Raw genomic sequence first — 22772 nt, forward strand, 5'->3', positions numbered from 1 at the left:
CTAACAGCCAGCCACTACCATTACAGCAATCCGTGCTAACGACGCTAACGGCAGTTAAATGAAGCGTCGGGAAACAGTCACAACAGTGGCCATCCATAATGTTAGCTACGTTGACACGAACAAATGTTACTAATCGTAACATGAATAAACGTGAATGCATTCTAACCAGCGATGGTGTTTAACAATAAAAACTACAACTCCCCAAATTCCACGCAACTTCCAAACATCATCAAAAGTCTGTGTTTACAATCCATTGTTTTGGTTGAGAGGCCCCTAGCGGCAGAAAGTTCAATAAGTACATTTAGGTTATTATGGTATGTGTCAGTATCTGTTATGGTGTTAATGGTCAATTTATCCATATGATTTATCGACTGATTAATGTTGGTGATACAATTAAATGCCAAACACATTTTTTTAAACAGTTGTGTGGTTTAATTTAAGAGAATGTGTCATGTATTGACTGATCATATGTTTAATATGTAAAGGCTTGACCTACCTAACGTTCTAGCTGCAGTCCTATGAGTCCGTCCCCTCTCAGTACACAGCTACAAACATTCACGCATTCATAAATCAGTGGAGACACTTTCCAACCAGTCATGTTAATGAGAGTTCCGGCTCTCGGTTTAAAAAACAGAGGCACTTTTCAAGAAGGCTGTTATACTCAGGACGAGTTTAAGTATGTACATGCTGCTGGATAAATATTCTGACCCCCCCTCTCCCTTAAAGAGTATAAACTGTTATGCAATTTAATTTCAATCCCAAATGTTACATACCTGTAAATTATATATTATATTTATAGTTTAGATTAGACACTGTTAACATGTAAATAGTATCACTGTCACATAAAAATCGAAATACACTGTATACTGTACCACCTCGAGTATATGTACTTACCAACCTGTTACATTAACCGTTCCGTGTTTATTCCAGCACCCTTTGCACTCTGCACTATTGTCCTACTGTTTACAAATTTGAAATTTCTTTGTGTTGCTGTTTTTATATATATATATATATATATACATACTTTTTTAAATGTATATTTATAACTGTACATAGTAGTCAAATGTTTATGTTTACCTTACCTTTACCTATGTTCAGCTTTGTTGTCCTTGTTTTTAGCTGTATGTCTATTTCTGTGTAAGTACATTGAGAGCAACCAAAGAAGTCAAATTCCCTGAATGTTCAAACATACTTGGCCAATAAAGCGGATTCTTTGTTCTAATCATGGGTGAATCGCATCCAAACTGCAGGTGTAACAAACTGCAAACATATTTATAATATGTAAACTGCTGTAACGGCTGACAAAGAAGAAAAGATGCAAATGCAGCTAGCTGGCATGCCCGCCGAAAATGACCAATCGTTGCAATGATTTAATCCCTTCACTTTTTCATTTGTCATTCATCCCGAATGCATGTACCCATTTGATACCCAGAAGCAAAAACATTCAAAATGCAAACTCGAACTGGACGTCCTAACTGCTAATGTAAAAAAAACAAACATAAGAAAATATCACTTCGGAGTAAGATTATATCACATTCATTTAGCTAGTTCTTCAGAGTGAAATATCTACTTGTATATTTCATTCTTACATGTATTGTAATATATATTTTAATTTACTCATTTTTTAAATTCAAAGTGTTTTTCCGAAGAGATATAAACGCTGAATGTAAAAAAACATATCATGAGGGACATTTCCCTAATGATAAAGTTACTTTTCCATCCACATCCCATGTAGCCCAGTTCAAAAATCCCTCTCAATCTCCCCATATCCTCCTCTGTGATTGGTTGAGATGGAATAAGAGCCATTAACTAAGCATCAATTGCTTTTACCTGGATTCACCTTGTCAGTGTAACTCATGACAAGCATGCCAAACATTCAGTGTACTTCCTGTGTGGTGATGACTGACCTGGCTCTGCCGGCTGCTATCCTCTGACCGCAGTTACCATGAGGGTGGCGGAGGTGGGGGAGCTGGTAGTATCTGTCCTGGCCTGGGGCCTCGTCGGCGGGCAGGGCCTTAGGGCTGGCAGCGTAGATAGTGCATCCCATGAACACCTCCTGGAAGTCACCCCCTCAGTGTCCTACAGCAAGCGAAGAGGAGCCGTTCTCGAGGTATCCTTCCTCCGAGCGGCCTGTCCTGATGCCAGCCAGCTGCTCTGCGCAAAAGCCATTGGCTCAGCACATTGCTATCTTAACCCCTCCTTCCCTCTGAATCTCTCCTCCAGCCAGCCAGCCTCATTCTCTCTCTCTCTCTCTCTCTCTTCTCTCTCTCTCTGGCCCTCCTCCCTCTGCCCGAGCTGAGAGCATCAGGGATAATCAGATTTCCCATTTACACTCAACAAAATCATCCCTAGCGTAATCGCTCCCTGTCACTGATGTTGCATTATGCTAATGCACACAGCGTGCTGTCAGTGCAGGAGCATTAGGGGCAGTTAAAAATACCCAAACTGACTGATTGATAGGAGTGAATGCTGCGGCAGATGCAGATACAGTTTCTACAGTGTGTGTGTTAACATGATGTACTGAAGAGTGTGGACTGCTTGACACCTATTTAAATACAACTAGGTTTTGCAACTACTAATTGTTTTATTTTTCTATCTATCCAAAGATATTCAATTTAAAATTATACAGAGCAGAGCTATTGGCTGAAAGATCCCCCCCAGAAATGTTTAAAGACATTAAAATACTTTCCCCCTCCACACACACACACACACACACACACACACACACACACGGTTAAACTCTGATTTAAGGGTACCCCATGCCAAGATATACACTATGCTGCAGCAGCAAAGGCAGGGAAGAAGCAGACTGCAAGCTAGTAAACAAGGATGTAAACTGCCGGATTTTGTTTCAGGATTAAATACCGAATAAAACTGAAACCTTAAAACATCTGAGAAATTGTACAAAGATGCAGTGAAGTGTTTCCTGAACGGCATGTGTATCAAATCAAATGGCCTATATTGTGTTAAACCAAACCGGCTCAGGTAGCAGTAAAACTCCCCAAAACAGGCTGAATCTGATTCAGCTGAGACCGCTTTAGAGACACTGCTCTCCTGTGGCCAAATGCCACAGTGCAATTTCCATATTCTAATGTGCATTTCTTTTTTTTCTTTTTTTATAAATCTGTTTATTGATGGAAATTGCACCGGAAATACATAGAATAAAGTGTGTATCAGCAGAATAATAATAATTTCCCTTTTTTCTAACCTTTTTCTTCAAACATCCATCATAGACATCATTCATCAAAATGCCCTGAACTAGCATCACAACACTACAAATACAAGTATTTGTAGTAAAGTAAAATCTAAATTGAAATGTAAAACTAAAAACAAAAAATAAAATAACGGGGCAGGAGGGGGAGAAAGACATCAAGGCATCATATCGAATCTAATGTGCATTTCTAGCATCATCATGGTCAATTTTAAATAAGAATTAAAAAGCTATGTTGGACACTTACTTCCTGCATTCTGGTGACTTTAGACTAAAAACTTTTAAAATCAGTTCAGGGTATATGTAGAAATCCTGGAGGTAAATTCAATACCTTTTAACACCATTTTTAATACCTTCTCAATATTTTTTAAAACCAACACGCAGGTTGGTACGGCAACACGTTGACATTTATAGACCTTTATCACGGCAGACATGTTGACATGTCGTAGTAGGAAAAGCACAAGGTGTATTCAAAACCATTACTGATGGCTGCATTCCTCTTAGGAGAGGCCCTGGTATTGTGCATGCTGACTCACTGAAATAGCTTACTGGGACACTTGATGGAACTGAGCCATCGGTAAGGTTATCAATTTCAGCTGTGCTTCTCCTTCTCCTACTATGACAAGTCAAAATGTCTGCCATGAAAAAGGTCCATAAAACGTTGGTTTGGACGGTGGCACTGGTTTGCGGTGGTGTAGGCCCGACGGTAGCAGCAGCACGGAAACTGGAGATTGTTAACGGTTCTCCGCGTGTTCCAGATTTATGGCTGGCACGCTGCATATGCGACCGAAGAGCGTTAACCCCCCATCCAAGTTATACTGATGTTTTTTTTTTTTTACAAAAGCCTGCCGGGCTTTCCTGTCTACAGGCCTGAGCCAGTCTTTAAAAGGTCCCATGACATGGTGCTCTTTGGATGCTTTTCTATAGACCTTAGTGGTCCCCTAATACTGTATCTAAAGTCTCTTTCACGAAATTCAGCCTTGGTGCAGAATTACAGCCACTAGAGCCAGTACCACAATGAGCTTTCCTTAGTATGTGCCATTTCTGTGTCTGTAGCTATTGAGGAGGAGAGAGGGGGGGGCTGTGGCCTTGACCAACTGCCACTTTGCTCGTTTGAAAGCCATGATGTCTCTCTCTCTTATGGGTGGGCCAAATTCTCTGGGCGGGCAAAGCAGAGAAAGGGGAGGTAACCTTGCTCCTTATGACCTCATAAGGAGCAAGATTCCAGATCGGCCCATCTGAGCTTTCATTTTCTCAAAGGCAGAGCAGGATACCCAGGGCTCGGTTTACACCTATCACCATTTCTAGCCACTGGGGGACCATAGGCAGGCTGGGGGAGAAGTCATATTAATGTTAAAAAACCTCAAAGTGACATTTTCATGCCATGGGACCTTTAAACGGCAGGTCCTCTAGCCATTTATTAGAAAATGTGCATTTGCCCCCGTTTGTGTAGGTAGCCTAGCTGTCCGAGCTGTTAAGGAGCTTGACGTTCAGCGGCCACTAGTCATCCAGTTCAGCGCGCAAAATGTTTCATCCGCATCCCCGTGAAATGTTTGACGTCGACTTCAGGATCATAGGCTATCACCTGACGCGGGTTAGGATATAATATCACACGAACTTTACGCGATCAACTTAAATAGACATAATAAAACAAATTGACAACTCACAGTTTGCAACAACAAAAAATAATTCAAAAAGTGAATACCTCGTAAAATGGCGATTAATACCTTTTAATGGCCTTCATTTTTACCAATTTGATTTACTACCTTTTAATACTTTACCTTTTAAAACCCCGCGGACACCCTTCAGTTTAATGTCCACGACTCACTCATAGATGAACCTGTGCGTTAAACTGTGCATTCTTAATTAAAACTCTTAATTTATATGTAAAATAAAACAGTCTGTAAAGTGTAAAGTATTACTTTGAAGGTAACACCTGCACAAAGAAGTTGCAACTGGCATCCTTTAACAGCGTTATCTCCATTCCACAGCACCCACAGAGCAGAAGCCATTCAACAGTTCCCGGGACAGATTGTCTCATAAAAAGATTTATTTTTTTCCAGCCCAAATTTACAAAGGCAAGTTACAGAGTATTGTATAAAAAAGAACCATGGCAATGTACACTTTACACAAACTCCTGAAGGGAGGGAGAAAGGAGGTGAGGGTGAAGCGTTCTGAATTTCTCACGCAAAGAAAAATGAAGACATTGTAAACATCCTTGCAAGCACCAGGAACTGGTACTCTGGGGGGGGAGGGGGTTGTGTGACAGCAGGTGGGTTCGGGGGAAAAAAGGACAGAACGAGCAAGTGTCTCTGCGTTTTCACAGAAGAATGTTCAACTAGGCACCAATTGAGACAACTGCTGGCCAATAAATATACTCTTCACCATGAAACAAATACAGTCTTGCAAAATAACAAGAGCCAAGCACTTTCCAATATGTTGATAGCAAACATTACTTTTCTGGCTTTTTCATACATTTCAGTATATATGATTTTTCACTGGGCTTTGCTTACTACTGAGATAACATTACTACTCTCAGAGAGAGAACAAATGCACTTGTCACAACCATTGTCTGATAAAAACTATATGTACTGTATGCAGTCTGCTGGTACTAAAACCCACCGACTTTAATGACAACATCACAGCTGCCTAGATTACCCTTACAGATTAAGTACAAGTCAAACACCACCACATTCAGCTTTTTTTTCCATGTCAACCATTCTTCTCTTTAAAATGCGCAAAAAAAAAAAAAAGGTGAAAAAAGGACAAACCATCTCGCAAACCTTCCCGTGGGACAAGAAACTGGCAACTTATTTACTGGGAATGTCCGCGAACCTCAAAATGAATTGCTGCAGTTTCACAATCATGAGCAGTGTCTCAACAAACAGCCAACATCCAACTTCAGAGGGTATTAGACGGGAGGTGAACTGGCGGACTCCATCACATACAGTATTTAATGAGAACAGAACAAGAAAAACAACAACAATGGGAACATTAAAGTAAATGTGAAGTGTAAAAACCAGAGTCAAGAAAAATTGAATGACATGGTCAATATTCTACTCCGATTAGAATGCATCAGAGGAACGGAAAGACGTAAATCCTTTTAACAAGTCCCAATCCTGAGCTAATTTGTCATTTATGAATGAAACCACTGCAACAGAACACCCAGCTCAGAGCAGAGAATGTGCACCACCCCCCCCACAACACCCATGAACAGAAGACCTCTCAAATCGATGCAAAGAGCATCTGGATAGAATTTCACTTACGACCCCTGAGGCACAAGAGAACTGTAATTTAAAGCCACCATGGCCCTTCTGCTAGAACAGAACCATGTTGACTGTCGCTTTTTTTTTTTTGTCTGTGGATTTAAAGTGAATTTACAGAGCGGTGCCACCCGTCTGAGATCCAAAAGGCGAGCCTAGAGCAACATGCTTCTTCTCAGCTGAACTTTGAGCCTGCTTACTTCGGTCACGTGTGCGCGATCAAGGTTCCATTTCACTTGTTTCAAACCACGTTAGCTTTTGCTCTCCCTTGTTTTTTTTTTTTTATTTCAGTTCATTGTCTGCATCTGATTGGCTCGTTCTGTTAACAGCTGAAAGATTTTTGTTTTTGGGATCATGACCTAAACTGCACAGGCAGCAACTGAACAGAGAAAGCCGGCGTCTGAGGTATCCGACTAATTGGCCCAGTTAAATCCAAAGCTAGCCGCCGGTTAGGAACACCGAGCTAGCTGTCCCGAGGTGAACGTGTGTTATGGTGAAGCCACACAAGCAAGCGAAGCACCCAGAGACATTTCTGCCCCTTTTTGACAACGAACGACAGCCTGAAATATCAGTCCGTTTTACCGTTTAGTTTTCGCTTAATCTGCCAGTTAAGAGTTGCCACTGAATCACTGAAAAAAAAAAAAAAGATCTGAGATGTGGACAGTGATTCGGAGGTCTGGGTCCAGTCTAATTGCACGCTGCATGTTGGGATTAATGCGACCGTAGCTTGATGATAAAAAAAAAAATAAATAAATAAAAAAAAAAAAAAAATGAACAAGTGCAGCAAGACAACCAAAGCAGGGGGAAAACAAGCAGCGCAGCAAGATGTCTAGGGAAACAACGATCCGAGCACATGATGTTAAACGCCGCGAAGGCTGAAAGCTATTTAACAGTGACAGGTTGTTGTTGTTTTTTTAAACCGTTGCGTGCGGGGATAAATATAAACATTTATGCACAAAAAAAAGTAGGCCAAAAGTCTAAATTTACAGCAAAAAAAAATACACAAGTTGAGTGAAATTTCACATCTTTTACAGAAATAAAAAAATAAATCAAAATGCGACGAGCTGGATGAAGCACAATCTTACAGTAAAAACCCCCAACGAGTGGCAAAAATGCAGCGATGGCAACTCTCCACCCCCGCTCCCCCCCCCAGCGAATTAACCGCTCGCTAATGTGGCTTCACCGTTTTGAGTGCAACGACAGATGTGACGTTTTCATTGTGAGGAAAACAGGACTCCTACCAGCATCAGACACATTCAAGGATGAACACAACGATACGGAGTACAAGTGAAGTATTAATTGAGAAAAAATAAAAAAAAAAAAATGAAAACATGAATAGTGTTTATTCTCCATTGAGGTGTGTGCGGTCCCTTCGCAAAAAAAAAAAAAAAAAAAACAAACAACGTCGTCATCATCCCTGAAACAAGAACTGAGGGTTCAAAGAGGATGGATATTGACAATGATGATGGAAAACGACAAAAAAAAAAAAATTAATAAACTTCAGTCTCAGGCTCTCAAGTCTCTGAAGAAAGCAGCTGTTGCCATATTCCCTCTCCCCCCCACAAAATATAGCCAAACGTGTGTCAAGTTAAGGATGTACTGTTGTTTCACGGCATACGATAAGCCAAAAGACGTAGAGTTGAAATCATTTCAATAGGATTCACTTTTTCTTTTCAGTCTTTAATTTAGTTTGACTCCCCCCTTTTCCCCATCAGCCACCCAACTCCTCAAAAAAAAAAAAAAAAAATCCCCTGCCAATTTCTTTCTGCGTGTGACCCAAAAAAAAACAAACAACAACAACAACAATGCAGTCAAAGAAAGAAAGAAACAACAACAACAAAAAAAAGCTGTTCCGGCAGTCCAATAGTCTCTTTTTGCATTGTATCTGTTGACAGTGCAAAGACTAGATGATCAGCGGGTTGGTGTTAGCTCTGCATGGTGAGGCAGAGCGATGGCTTTGAACCTGGCTTATTATCACTTCTGTTCCAGTCCGAGGGTTTGGACAAATTTGGGGTCATTTACGAGAGGGGGAGGACCCAAAAAAAAAAAAAAAAAACGACCATCTGCCTAGCCTCGTGGCAGACGAACTAAAAAATACAGATCGAAACACCATTCAACTGATGTGTTAAAAAAAGGGAACGCCCGGGAGACTTTCTTCTCATGTGAGCCAGTCACATGAATCTTTGCAGGGTTGAGGTGTGACGGTCAGGTTTCCCTGCGACAGAAACAAAGGAAAGGCTTGTTTATTACCAGAGGACTTTATCAAATACATACAATACACAAACTCAAAGAACAGGGGGCTGTTTATATATATATATATATTAAAAAAAGCTCTTTACGCGTCTGTGATTCTTCTCTATGAGGCAGGCAGTGTAGTGACAGAAGCATTTGTACTTTTAGGCTACTTCATTCTTCTGCTTCACTACATTTCAGGGGGAATAATTGTACTTATAACTCCGTTACATTTATTTGAGAGCCATATTTACTAGAAAAAGTATGTATATTAAGATTTTACAATACGATCATCTTAAAAAAAAAAAAAAAAAGACGATGCTAACCTATATGAACACAACTGTATGTAAACACTCTGACCAACCGCAACATTAAAACGCTGTTTACACATTAATGCATACATAATAATAGTAATACAATAATATAATATATACAGTAATGTAGCACTGTGGAAGTGGCCATTATGCATAATGAGTACTTTTACTGTCTAAAGTACATTTTACTAATAACACTACTGTACTTTTACTTAAAGGTGCAGTAGGTAAGACTTATGAAACTAACTTTGTGTGTGGGGTGGGGGGTGTCTAACTGCATGTCAATCACTGCTCATGCACACGCATTCATTCTCCCTTGTGGGGGGAGGGGCTTAGAAGACCGTTTGGGTCCTGGATCTTCCCAATCCTACCTACAGCACCTTTAAGTAAGAGTGGAGGACATTTACTTGTAATGCAGTTTTTTTGGTGGTACTTCTAAGTAAAGGTATGACTACTTTCACCACTGGGGGGGCTATTCATTTAAATGTGTTAGACCTGCAGCCTACACTTAGTTGCCAGTTTATTAGGTACACCTAGCTGAACCTAACGCATTCTAATACAACAATCCTACAACCTATCCTACCTTCATGAAGGTTATAATGCATTGATCCAACTTTGTGATTATTTCGGAGGATGTTGTAGATTGTGGTGCTTTTTAATGATTTTTGTTTTTTTTGCACTATACTGACAGGCGTTTCTATTACTTTGTCCTCAGAATCCACCTCTCTGTTGAGTGCAATACAGTGCAAAAGCACCACAAAACTGCATCCTCCAAAATGACCATAAAGTTGAATCAACAGCCATGCATTTATTTATCAAATGACTCAGTAGGCCTTTCAAAGAGCTGCCACTAGAGGGCAGTGCAGGCTGCTCTGGCTCAGTGTCTTGGAGGGCTGATTCCACGTCTCTATTATCAACACTATGATCCATTTGTCCTCAGAGGACCTACTTAGGATGGATGAGCTCAGGGGCTAAATGCTGTGCTGCATATTGTACTAGACTGCAGCAGAGTATTGAGGGCTTTGTTTGGCCAGGATCGGTTTGCTTCTTTCTTTTATTTTTTTATTTTATTTTTTTACATGTTGCCGCCTCTGAGTCTGCAACATCAATATTGTGCGGAAAGAGTAGAGAGCAGGGTGTTTTTTTTAATTTTTTTTTATAATCTGCCAGTACTCATAACCTAAATATACCAGCTAACTAGAGTTGCGCGTGAAGCACGAAGTCTGCCACTTGCATTTGTCGAGTTCGCAAACGCTGCTATCCGTTTGTGTCTCAGTGGGGTTGTGTTTGGTTTTACGGTCAGCCTTTTGAGTGTCTCTCCAACTAAAGGGGGGGGGGTCCTTACCGTTCTCACCTCCGTGGTGGCGGGTAGAGGGAGGGGGTTGCTGCTTGTTGGCTGGCAACAATAGCTGATGAGGAGAGACCTAAGGCGAGTCGGAAAATGTATGGCTATCAGTGATATTTCCTATTTAGGTTCTGAATTTAGATTGCTGATTGGTCATCTGAAAAAATTTAACAGTCTGCATTTACTTACAGTAAATATTCTGAATTGTGGGCCTTTTTTTTTTTATTTAGGTAACAGGCATTAATATACTTTGCATGTATAGTACCTTATTAAGTACGTATATAACATTTAGTGCAGTGAATCTATTATCAAACCGCGAGATAGAGCGACTGACTGACCTGTGGCGTAGGACAGGTCGTATTGTCCTGAGAGCAGGGGGTATCCCAGGTGGTGGTGCGAGGGCATGATGCGCTGGGAGGGTGAGGAGCGTGGTCGGTCCATGTCTCTTTCTCTTTCCCTCTCACGCTCCCGCTCCCTTTCCCGATCTCTGTCTCCGCCAGCTCCTCTGTCCTGCTCTCTTTCCCTCTCATGAGGTGGCTTGTCACCCACTGTGGGGGATTTGCTCTTGTATTGGCTGGCGTGCTGATGCAGGATATCCAGGGCTTTGGAGTCCGCTGCCGTTTTGGTGACAGTGGGGCTAGCGCGGGATTTGTCACCGCCTTCCTCAGCTCCGGCCATTTTATTGCCATATGGAGAAAACGGATAGCCTCCAGGAAGGTACGAACCTAAGAGTGATGAAGAATATTGATGGTTCAAAATTAGGTTAATGTGGAATAAAAATGTGTCAAGTGATGATTGACTACTCTTCATTATGCGTACGTCAATCAAGCTGAATAGTCAACACAACTGATTTCTGGTCACCAACCAGTCCATTTTGACTTCTGGACAAAATGTCACAGCATCTACTTAATAAAGTTGGATCCAGGTACTGACTAACTGACTAACTTCACTAAGGGCCACACTGGAAAAGGAGAATTGCACGAAGGGCCAGACATGAAAAAGTCAAATATCTTTGACTGTATTATTCCATGTCTAAATTAGTCTTCTCACTTACAGTTTGGTCCACATAAAGCCCTAAAAAAAGGCAGCAAATAGTTCCTTAGAAATCTTAGAATTTGGCAAATCAAGCAAAAAAAAGATTACATTTTAAAAGTTGACTCACAGCAACCCGTTTCCCGGTTTTAATTTCAAAAACTCTCTGCTTCTGTGGGAATTTCTGGGAGTCTCAAAGTCGTCATGTAGTTGCCATTTGAAAAACAGTTTCCTGTCTTTTTGTTTTGGTGCACAACTAGGCGGGCCATCATTTATTGTGAACCTAAATAGATATGCGAGCCGGATCAAAACCTGCCAGGGGCCGGGTTCGGCCCGCGGGCCTTGAGTTTGACACGTGGTTTAACAGAATAGTACCCGCATATTTGCTCTACATGGGATCATTTCTATTCACACTGTAAATATTGCAATGTGGTTGACCACACTGAGCCCAATGGGGTGTTTTTATTTGATTTACAGAAGTTGGCTTAAGACCAGCATTTTTCTCTGTGTAAGCTATCAATAGTATGGTTGCCTCTTCATCTGGTGGTGAATGACAAGCCATGTTGGTGTGATAAAAACCTATGCATTTATTTCTCTCACATTTAGTATACACATATTAGGGCTGTTGGAACGAATTCCAAAAGTCGAATATAATTCGAATAGTAAAAAAAGCAATACTATTAAAATGCTGAAATTACTATTCAAATGTTTTTTTTTTTAATAAATAGGTTGGCTAACGTTAGCTAATCTTCCTCTTGTCATGTCTGATGAACAATAACTTACGGGAGTGAGAAACACAAGGCATTGTGAGCTAACGTTATGTACCGAGTAACGTTAGCACAGGGGGGAGTGACAGGATGCGGCAGGGAAATAGTTTTAACATGACTTTAAAATCGACATCCACCGAGCCAAAATGCTTATGTTATCAGTAGTTAGCTCGCTCATTCTGGTTTCCTAACTGCTATAGTTATATATAGTAACGTTAGCTTAGCTGGGAGCTTCATGGAGACAGCTAAAGTTAATGTTAGCTGCCCTACAGCTGTCAGAGTTAGCTTCAACTTCATATATTACTGTATATAGCTGTATTCTGAGTAACGTGACAATCTGCAAGAAACAGGTTGCTAATAAATCCCTAAAATAGTAGTGGTAGCACAGTTAGTCTTAGTTATCAATGCCGTTAGCATCGTGGCTAACACTTTTGTTAGTTTATGACACATCGTTTTGGCTGTGCTTTATAACATGATGTCATTGTGCTAACCGAGGAACGTTAGCCTTTACAACAGAGCTTACATGCGTATAGTGGCATTGACAATGCATAAGCCTAAGTAGTGTAGTACATATTTATAACAGGCTGCATTTGAGCATTTAATATGCAAATATTAAAAAAAACAAAACAAATGCAATTCAAATTGTATTATAGAGGAAGACTGAGAGCTCTAACACATATACTATATTCTTTGTGTTACATACTGTATACTGTATCAGACCATTTCAGGAATTTGTGGATTTTCCCCAACTCCTTCAGTATTTCTGCAACAAAACTTAAGAATGGAAGGATGCCTCTATTTTTTTTATAGTATATGTTATGTATAATTTTCCACATATACAGTGCCTTGCGGAAAGTATTCGCCTCTTGAACTTTTCGACCTTTTGCCACATTTCAGGCCTCAAACATAAAGATATAAAACTGTAATTTTTTGTGAAGAATCAACAACAAGTGGGTCCCAATTATGAAGTGGAACAAAATTCATTGGCTATTTCAAACTTTTTTAACAAATAAAAACTGAAAAAGTGGGCGTGCAAAATTATTCAGCCCCTTTACTTTCAGTGCAGCAAACTCCCTCCAGAAGTTCAGTGAGGATCTCTGAATGATCCAATGTTGACCTAAATGACTAATGATGATAAATAGAATCCAGCTGTGTGTAATCAAGTCTCCGTATATAAACACCTGCTCTGTGATAGTCTCAGAGGTCCGTAAAGTTAAGAGAGCATCATGAAGAACAAGGAACACACCAGGCAGGTCCGAGATACTGTTGTGGAGAAGTGTAAAGCCGGTTTTGGAGATACAAAAAGATTTCCGCCGCTTTAAACATCCCAAGGAGCACTGTGCAGCGATAATATTGAAATGGAAGGAGTATCAGACCACTACAACAATCGAAGACCCGGCCGTCCCTCTAAACTTTCAGCTCATACAATGAGAACACTGATCAGAGATGCAGCCAAGAGGCCCATGATCACTCTGGATGAACTGCAGAGATCTACAGCTGAGGTGGGAGACTCTGTCCATAGGACAACAATCAGTCGTATACTGCACAAATCTGGCCTTTATGGAAGAGTGGCAAGAAGAAAGCCATTTCTTAAAGATTTCCTACAAAAAGTGTGCGTTTAAAGTTTTGCCAAAAGCCACCTGGGAGACACACCAAACATGTGGAAGAAGGTGCTGTGGTCAGATGAAACCAAAATCGAACTTTTTGGCAACAATGCAAAAACGTTATGTTTTGAGCGTAAAAAGTTACAAACACAGTCCTGAACACAACCATCCCCACTGTCAAACATGGTGGTGGCAGCATCATGGTTTGGGCCTGCTTTTCTTCAGCAGGGACAGGGAAGATGGTTAAAATTGATGGGAAGATGGATGGAGCCAAATACAGGACCATTCTGGAAGAAAACCTGATGGAGTCTGCAAAAGACCTGAGACTGGGACGGAGATTTGTCTTCCAACAAGACAATGATCCAAAACATAAAGCAAAATCTACAATGGAATGGTTCACAAATATACATACCCAGGTGTTAGAATGACCAAGTCAAAGTCCAGACCTGAATCCAATCGAGAATCTGTGGAAAGAACTGAAAACTGCTGTTCACAAACGCTCTCCATCCAACCTCACTGAGCTCGAGCTGTTTTGCAAGGAGGAATGGGCAAAAATGTCAGTCTCCGATGTGCAAAACTGATAGAGACATACCCCAAGCTGTACCTGCAAGCTGTAATCGCAGAAAAGTGGCGCTACAAAGTATTAACTTAAGGGGGCTGAATAATTTTGCAATGCCCCCATTTCAGTTTTTATTTGTTTAAAAGGTTTGAAATATCCAATAAATTTCGTTCCACTTCATGATTGTGTCCCACTTGTTGTTGATTCTTCACAAAAATTACAGTTTTATATCTTTATGTTTGAGGCCTGAAATGTGGCAAAAGGTCGAAAAGTTCAAGGGGCGGGCCGAATACTTTCGCAAGGCACTGTAATCATCATAATTATAACCATAGAACCAGAAAATCAATCCTCGATTTACATGACCTATCTAACTATATTACTCCCATGCGGTGTTTTGCCCCCAAGCTCCATCAAACGATTACAATTATTTCATGCTGCTTTACTATTTTCAAGCATAACTGCAATTTCTAGTGAAACAACACAATCATTGCTGCAAACTGAGTTGTTGTGCAGAAAAATCAGCCAGTTGTGAATGAAATAATCACAAACACATGCGGAGATCCTACTGAGACTGGTACTGGTACAACATGGACAATCTAAAGCTGTACTTACAAATCCTTAGAGCCATTGTGTTTTCCAAACAAACAAACTATTAAAGCCACATTGACTTTGTTGCCTTTCCATCTAATTTAAAAGCCATAGTACACAGGTAGGGTCAACAGCTTAAAACACCATTCTAAATCAGTGCTAATTTTAGTCTGGCATGTGTTTGACCTGAAGAAACCATAGGAACTACTGAGGATGTCACCAAATCAAACATAAAAAATTTACATATTTACACATATTTCGAGTTAATGAAATGTCATACCTGGGTAATTCGGCATCATGACTGCGGGCATGCCCCTGTATCCAGGGTGGTTGGGGTCATAGCCTTGTCCATAGGGGTAACCATGCATGTAGGGCATGTAGCCTTGGTGCTGTGCTAGTGGTGATGAGAACTGCATGTGTGGATTAGAACGAGAGTCTTTGCTCATGACCCGGTGGTCCTCAGAAGTGATTCTGGGATCACTACCCTCTTTGCCGTCCTCCTTGGGCCCACTTTGACTGTCCTTGGGCCGGGGCCTGTCATCCTTTAATTTACGATCCCGTTCCCGTTCTCGGTCCCTTTCATCTTTCCATCGAGGTTGTTGCTGCTGGTGTTCGTCTTCTGCTTGGGGTTTCTGGCTCTCGGGGTACTGCTGAACACGGGAGACAAGGACAGCGCAAATCAGCATCTACATATCGACACAACGCTCACAACAGATTCACAAGCATGTATTCTAACACTGTTGTTCTAGATTGGGGTTTACCTGTCTGTACCACATGGCCTGCTCCATCCCTGCTTGACCTCTGGACTCCAGTGCTTGCTTGGAGTCTTCCTTTCCATGGTGGCCCCCTTCAGTCAGCTTCATCTTTAGCCCCTCCGCTTGCTGGGACTTTGGGTCCTCCCCCTTTATGCTTCCAAGGGATTTGGAGGAGGGCTCAGAGGGCGACTCCCTGGATTTGCTTGGGGCCTGCGGCGTCTTTCCGAGGTCTGACTGACTTGGGGCTTTGGAGAGGCTTGGCGGCATCGGGCTCTTTTGTTTCCACTCCTCCTTCATGGAGGCTTCTCGTTCTTTTAGGGCGATGTCTGACTTCTTCTCGGCGCGGTGCTGTTCGGCAGCCATCTGTCGCTGCCGCTCCTCGTACTGTTGCCGGTAGGCTGGGTTGGTGTTCATTAAGTGGTTATGGTAGGCTTGATCGGGATGGTATGCATACGGGGGGACGTAAGCATACTGGTTGTAGTAAAGAGGTTGCATGTACATGTTGGATCGCTGTTGGATGACTGAGGGTTGCTGCTGCTGCTGTTGTTGCTGATGCTGCTGTTGCTGTTGCTGCTGCTGCTGTTGCTGTTGTTGTTGTTGCTGCTGCTGCTGTTGTTGCTGCTGCTGTTGTTGCTGCTGCTGTTGCTGCTGCTGCTGTTGTTGTTGTTGTTGTTGCTGCTGCTGCTGCTGCTGTTGTTGTTGTTGTTGTTGTTGCTGCTGCTGCTGCTGCTGGCTAGGAGCAATGATGTCAGGTTTGCGGTCTTCATGAACCTCAACCTTGACTTTTTCCTCAACTTGGTCCTGGTCCTCTTCCCTTTTGATCTTAACCTGACCTTCAGCCACTGGCGTTCCTGGATTGGGCCCGCCAGGACTGGGGTTTACGTAATTGGGCGAGTAATACGTCTCGTAGCCGGGATAGTACGGGGAATCTTTGTTGGGTGTCTGGTTTGGAAAGAGCGCTTTTTTGACACTTTCCCTGATGCCTTGGTCCTCTGTCCTGACTTTCACGCCTTCTATTTTCCCTTCACCGTCCTCACCAGCATCTGAAATGTCTGAATAGGCTGGGCTATTGGTTTTGACTGAGGAGTTGTCCGCACCATTCTGGTTCACTACGTGAAGTGGTGTGAGAGGCTGTGGCATCCCACTGCCGTCTATCCGACTGGCTACACCAATGGATGGGCTAGGGGCATTGTCAGAAAAGCTGTAAATTTTGTCAGCCTCAGCCTTGATACTGGCCAAACGACTCTGATGAGGATCTGAGGAACCATTGAGGAGTCCTTCCCCCTTGTTGCCTTGATCAGAAGGCTCAGAGTATGTCAGCTTTCCGTCCTCCTGTTTCCCTCCCTTTCCCTGAGGCTTGGGGCTGTCAGCCTCCTTCCCACCATCTTTTTTCTTCTTGTCTTTCTTTTTCTTGTCTTTGGAGCTACTTGAGGCAGCATCTCCAATGACAGGGGGTTTAGGCTGAGTGCCCTTCATTTGGGGACTCTTGGGAATCCCTTGTATGATTGGGGTAAGCCCCGGGGAACAATTTGGGTTTCCAGGAGGAAAAGGGTACATCTGCTGGGATGCTGTCGAGCCAGGGCCAACGGACCGTGGTGACTTCATGTTTTTCTGGGGCATTTTATCAGCCTTTGTGCCAGCCTTTTTAGACTTGTCTGATCCTCTCTTATCATCTATGCCATCATTACTGGCCTCATCAGTAAGGCATGGCCCATCTTCACACCCGTCTGTCGGAGTACCTCCCACCTCTGGATCTGCCTCAGCAATTTTCTTTTTACTCTGCTTTGAACCAAACTTGCCAGGAGATGGTGAAGGACTCTGTGCATCAAAGTTCCTGCCTTTTGGAGTAACTGAACGTGCTGGAGACAAACATCCTTTCTGAGAGATCGAGGCTCCATTACAGTTCCCTGGTTCAGGGTGGAGAGTTGAGTCCTCTCCATATTCACTCTCTCCATCCATTTCCAACTTGATGTCATCATCATTGTGAGCGCGTGCTTGGTGGTACTTGAGACCATTGATGTGCTTGTACTTTTTGTTGCAGTTAGGGTGCGGGCAGTCAATAAGAACTGGAGAGGGGCAGCTGCGATCGAGGGGAGGGGGAAGTGGCTCAGTCTTAATGGAAGGAATAGGGAGACCTGTTGGTCCCACCCCTCCACTGTTGGAATTTGTACGCATACGTTTGTTGCCTTTGGTGTCCTCGGAGCTGGAATTGGGTTCCATGTCCGAGGCTGGTTTGGTCTTGCGTTTTCCAGCTGAGGAGGGACTGGCCTTGATATCCTCTGTGTTGTTGTTAGGCGGGGTACGGCGCTCTGATGGCGTCTGGCTGCCCCGTCGGCCCTTGCTGTTAGAGGCAGCACGCGTCTTGTTGTTGTTGGTGCCCTTGTTGTCTGAGGAGTTACTGTTCTCGGTGATAGGGGTGTTGCTGTTCGGTCTCATTCGCTTGCCTCGACCACGGCCATTTCTCATCTCTAGATCGCTTGTAGGGGATTCGCAAAACCTGCAGTAGTGGCAAAAATCACATTTAAAAATGAGTGGTGGTCGATTTCAAAACAAGCTGTGTGTAAACTTGATCTTAATACTACAAAGATACAAGTAAAATTAGTATTTCTTTTAACTCCTTTAATATCACAGACCTACATCATCGTCATTGGTGCACTGAACTGCTTTAAGTGTAATGGAGAGTACACTTATGTATTAAGATGTGACAAGTGATATAGTATAGAAATAGTGGCTACCTTCATTATCTGCTAGATAACCACACCAAAGAAAAACATTTGATTGTCAAGGTAAAAAGAAAAAACAGGTCCCTTTTAACTCTAATGCTCTTGAAAGGCCTTCATTGCTAAGCGTTTGAAGACATTATTGCTAATACTTATGCTGCTGTCTGAATCCTACAACCACAGTCCAGTAGTACACATATATTACATTCTTCTCTGTGCTTAAAAACTGGATAAAGAAAGCCACTGAATTTGTCTATAACGTTACATGTGACAACACGGACGCATTTTTGGAGTTTGGTATACCATACATTGCTACTGTAGAATTAAACCCTCCGAACCTAAGTCTAGGGTTTTGTTTGGATTTTGAAAGGTTATGTTTAAAATGAAGTAATTATATTACAAGCCAAACCAGTATTTTTTTTAATGTTGAAATTAACTGTGTTTATTGCGATATTGTAATATATACTGTACAATGAGGAATTCAAGTAAATACAAAACACTAGTACAGCTGGACTGGAGTATGTGACAACTTCGCTGTCCACTGAATATGACGTGTAACCCCCCCCCGCCCATTTCCAACACCTGAGCTAATTGGTATGCATTGCTCCCGGGTTGTGACCCTGGTCTTATCTAAATTGTCATCAACCCGTGTTGACTGGCTTGGTTTGAATTGACAAAGAAGGGTTAAACACGGGTCAGATAAACCTGGTCCCCGACCCTGGTCATTGGTGTGAAAGAGGTATAACCAAAGCCACGTGACAACTCAAAAGCATGCATACATCATTTGAAAAGACAGCAGTGAACATTCTAGCTGCTCTGAAATCAAAACACAGAGTCCATTTTAATTCTACGACAGAGTCATTCAAATACTTAAAATAGCAGTTTGGCCTTATCTCTCCATAACAGTAATGTAATTATCTTTCTGCACAGCACTGAAGGTTAGCAATCTGTGACAAAGAGAGACACCGGGCTGGTATGACTCACAGCTTCCTCTACAAGCCTCTCCAAACAATTTCAACCCCAGCAGGGGATGTGAATACATCCGTAAGTCTGGCAGTGGTAGAGGAATTTAGACTCATTACAAGCCCAAGTTTATATTCAGTCCGCTGAAAGCTTTCTGAATTATTCATGGTGTGTCCCTAATGTAGTCGTGCAGCAAACTGTAAGACTGTTTTGGTGCAAATACAACTCAGCAAACCTCACTTACTGTGCAAACTGCACTTAGTGAACATTATTGTGATACACTGTGATACATTAGTGTTATACAACCCCTCCTTGTTTTATTTATTAGCGCTGCTTTAATCTTGATTTTTTTTTGTTCTATTGCACTTAACCATGCATTACAAATATAGATTTATATTAACATTTAGATTTGATGCAGGTGCTCTGAATCAAAGCAAGTGCACGGCAATGCATTTTACACAACCTGTGTATTTTGCATAACAAAGGCAAATACAGAGAAATTACAAACACCTTAAGCTACCGCCCACATATTATGATCTAAGAAATGGCAGTCTTTGTGATAGAGAATGTTATACAGTGTTGAGGAAAAGCTATTAGTCCAATGACTGGATTGTGCAAGCTGGCTTGTTAGAGTAGCTTTCTATTTCCACTTCTTCCTCCTAAGATATCAGCCATTTGACAATGAATCTTTTATTTCTCAGACTCCGGATAAAGGCTAAAACGTACTTGGAAGGTCCAGCTGCACAAGCATGTTAGTGCATGATGCCGTATATCCTTGAGCTGAATGCTACTACAGCAGATTCATATCACACAGAATATGAAAAGGTTAAGAGGCCAAGTGCAGCTTGGATAGAGAGACTGCATCAACGATTGATGGAACCAGGAGGTTGTTTTTTTTTTTCTTTCTACCTTGACATTTACAACTACCATGTTGTAAATGTGTGATTAAGTGCAGACACAATGTAAAATCAGTGCGTGTAGCTTTAGTTTAAAACACCAGACAATGATGTAACATTAATTACAAGTGCAGATTAGATGATGCATATTTAAATATCACTATGCCCCCTCCCACCACCCTGCTTTCTCCAGTTAAAATAAAAACCAAACAGGGAAGCGCTTCCTACCTGGGGGGAGCCCAGTCATGCCGTGTACAGTCCAACAAGGTGCCCACGTATGTCTTGTTTCTCCAAGTAACATTAACCACCAGCATGCCTGTGGGATGAGAAAACAGAGGGCATTATTTTGTGTTAACTGTGACAATAATGCAAATTACACAGAAAAAAAAATGAGTATGTTTTACAGTGAGATTAATATATTATATACTGCCTGTACTATGCGAGCAAAAAGTGCATCGTTGCTGTTACACCAATGCGTTAATCTTTGCTGAAGGGTGTCGCATGCAAGACAGTTCTACAAGTCAAAGGACCTTTTTAATCTTCACACAGTAAAGCCGTAGGGCCAAGACTGACGGATATCTTCTAATTGACTCGAATAGACTTGACTGCAGTCAGTATTGTAGAACCTGTATTAAGATACTGGCGGAAGGTCTCACTATGTATGATCACACTGAGGTTATCGGGGAATACACGCTGAACACCCTTTCCGTTTGAATAAGCCATCTCACAGTGCAGAAGATTTCCCCGAAGGAGAGTGGGCAACAATATATTTTTTTTTTGCAGTCCTCTATCTCACTTTGCAGCCCAAGAAATGTACTATTTTGGGGAGAATATGGATCTACTACTACAGCTTCGTAAAAACAAACAAGCTCCTGGGTTAAACCAATTCAACATGAACGGTTCAGTTTGACAGACTGTAACTGAGCGTACAAGAGAAGCTCCTTGACTTCCCCGGTATTGCTGCAATCTGTCACACTTAAGACGCTTCTGCGTTGCCATTTGGCTCGTGTGAATTTGGAAGCGCGGCGTGAGCTACACATTCCGACCTGCAGTGCGATACCTGACCTCCCATTTAAAATCTAAAATTTGTTCCAGAAGATCACATGACTCTATGTAGGTTTCTCCTCAAGAAACCAAATACTGTTCGTCTGGCGACAGTTTGTCATTACAATGTTTTGTATGTATGCATATCTGTACAAGATCACTAAACTAAAACCCTGCACTTTATTTTATTTTTTTTTTTACACATTTAACTGCAGTAAGCTCATGTTAGTGCAAAAATCGTAGCACAGAAGTAGAGGCGGACAAATTTGCAATTTATGCACGTAGATTCAAAAGTAAATCATCAACCAAACAGCTTCATAGGATTAGGAGCAACGACCGTGCACAAAAACATTCTGAATTTATTGCCCCCACCATCCCCCCCCCCCCACCCTCACTCCCTGGTGGTGACCTCAGCTTGCCACTTCAGCACTGCAGAGAAACTGGAGGCTGCAGTGAGCCAACTTATCTAATGGCACAGGAATGCTGGCTGGCAGCTTCTGTCCCTCCGAACATTTTATTAGCTTAGGAAACTGCTCTTGCTCACCCCGTTTTCCCTCTCTCCTTCACCCTCACCCTCATTTCCTCTTTTCAATGGTATAACCATCCCCAGCTTACAATCTTTTTCCCCCTCCCACACACAAGTCACAGTTCAGACCTCATTTTTCTCTTGCTGCCGCTGGCATAAAGCAGCGAGTGTATAAGGCATTTATATATGTTTACAGGAACCTGCTGACACTTGGCCACAAGTCTCTTCCTTCACTCTGAAAACACGAGTGCTCGGTTCAAGGCTAGAGTCAACTGCAAATGTCGTTGAGGAGAGGTTCTCGAGTTCAGAGTTCTGTCACATTAAAAGAACACAGACCTTTTCTAAAAAACGCCTTCAACAGCCCGCCCCCTTTAGCTCTCCAAACACAAAATGGCTCTGGCAGCTGGTTGTGGCAGGATGTAAATCAAGGCAGGGCAAATGAATGAGTCGTCTTTCATGATGTGCAGGGGTCTTCCCTGCTTTCTCTTGCGAGGGGGTTTTAGAAATTATACCGTGAGTTGTTAAAAGCCTTAATGATTTTAAAGTAGACTCCTCGCTTTCAGTAGCTGTGACAACGAATAGACATGCATGGAATTTTAGCGTTTATGGTGCCAGTACTAATCCGAGTTTCTTAAAGAGATAGTTCAACATTTTGAGAAATCGCCTTATTTGCTTTTCAGATGAGAATATTTACCTCGCCATACCATTTGGCTGTTGGATACAGATCACTGTCCTGTTGGAAGATAAATCTTTGTATCGGGTTGTACTTCCCCTCAACTACAACTCCCAGGTGTCTGCCGGTTGCAAACATTTTGCTTCGTAAAATGTGAACGTGGAGAGAAGATGTGCGGTGATCAATCTTATTTAGCATTTACACTCCAAATAAGTTGTTGAATGATTGTCCAGAAATAATTTGTGTTATCAGCGGCAAAAGGTGAGTAAACACCTTAATC

The 22772-nt window shown here is 42.0% G+C and overlaps 2 protein-coding genes across 5 annotated transcripts in view; both read right to left on the minus strand.

The window, feature by feature from the left end:
* The window catches only part of gramd2aa (GRAM domain containing 2Aa), a 36866-nt gene extending 34645 nt beyond the window's left edge, over positions 1-2221 (minus strand). The window contains exon 1 of one of the 2 annotated variants that reach the window (XM_039795029.1): positions 1908-2221. In XM_039795029.1, coding sequence (XP_039650963.1) covers positions 1908-2047 — 140 coding nt within the window. In that variant the 5' untranslated portion in view covers positions 2048-2221. The remainder of the gene's footprint in view (positions 1-1907) is intronic. The other variant, XM_039795033.1, reaches the window with a different exon arrangement.
* A 4334-nt stretch (positions 2222-6555) lies between these two features.
* The window catches only part of LOC120556162 (zinc finger protein 609-like), an 87013-nt gene continuing 70796 nt past the window's right edge, over positions 6556-22772 (minus strand). For 2 of the 3 annotated variants that reach the window (XM_039795572.1, XM_039795571.1), the window contains exons 4-9: positions 20478-20565; positions 15677-18167; positions 15196-15565; positions 10704-11090; positions 10366-10444; positions 6556-8689 (exon numbers count right to left, since the gene is read on the minus strand). In XM_039795572.1, coding sequence (XP_039651506.1) covers positions 10371-10444; positions 10704-11090; positions 15196-15565; positions 15677-18167; positions 20478-20565 — 3410 coding nt within the window. In that variant the 3' untranslated portion in view covers positions 6556-8689; positions 10366-10370. The remainder of the gene's footprint in view (positions 8690-10365; positions 10445-10703; positions 11091-15195; positions 15566-15676; positions 18168-20477; positions 20566-22772) is intronic. The other variant, XM_039795573.1, reaches the window with a different exon arrangement.

Source organism: Perca fluviatilis, chromosome 3, assembly GCF_010015445.1.
Source record: "Perca fluviatilis chromosome 3, GENO_Pfluv_1.0, whole genome shotgun sequence".
Classification (NCBI taxonomy): domain Eukaryota; kingdom Metazoa; phylum Chordata; class Actinopteri; order Perciformes; family Percidae; genus Perca; species Perca fluviatilis.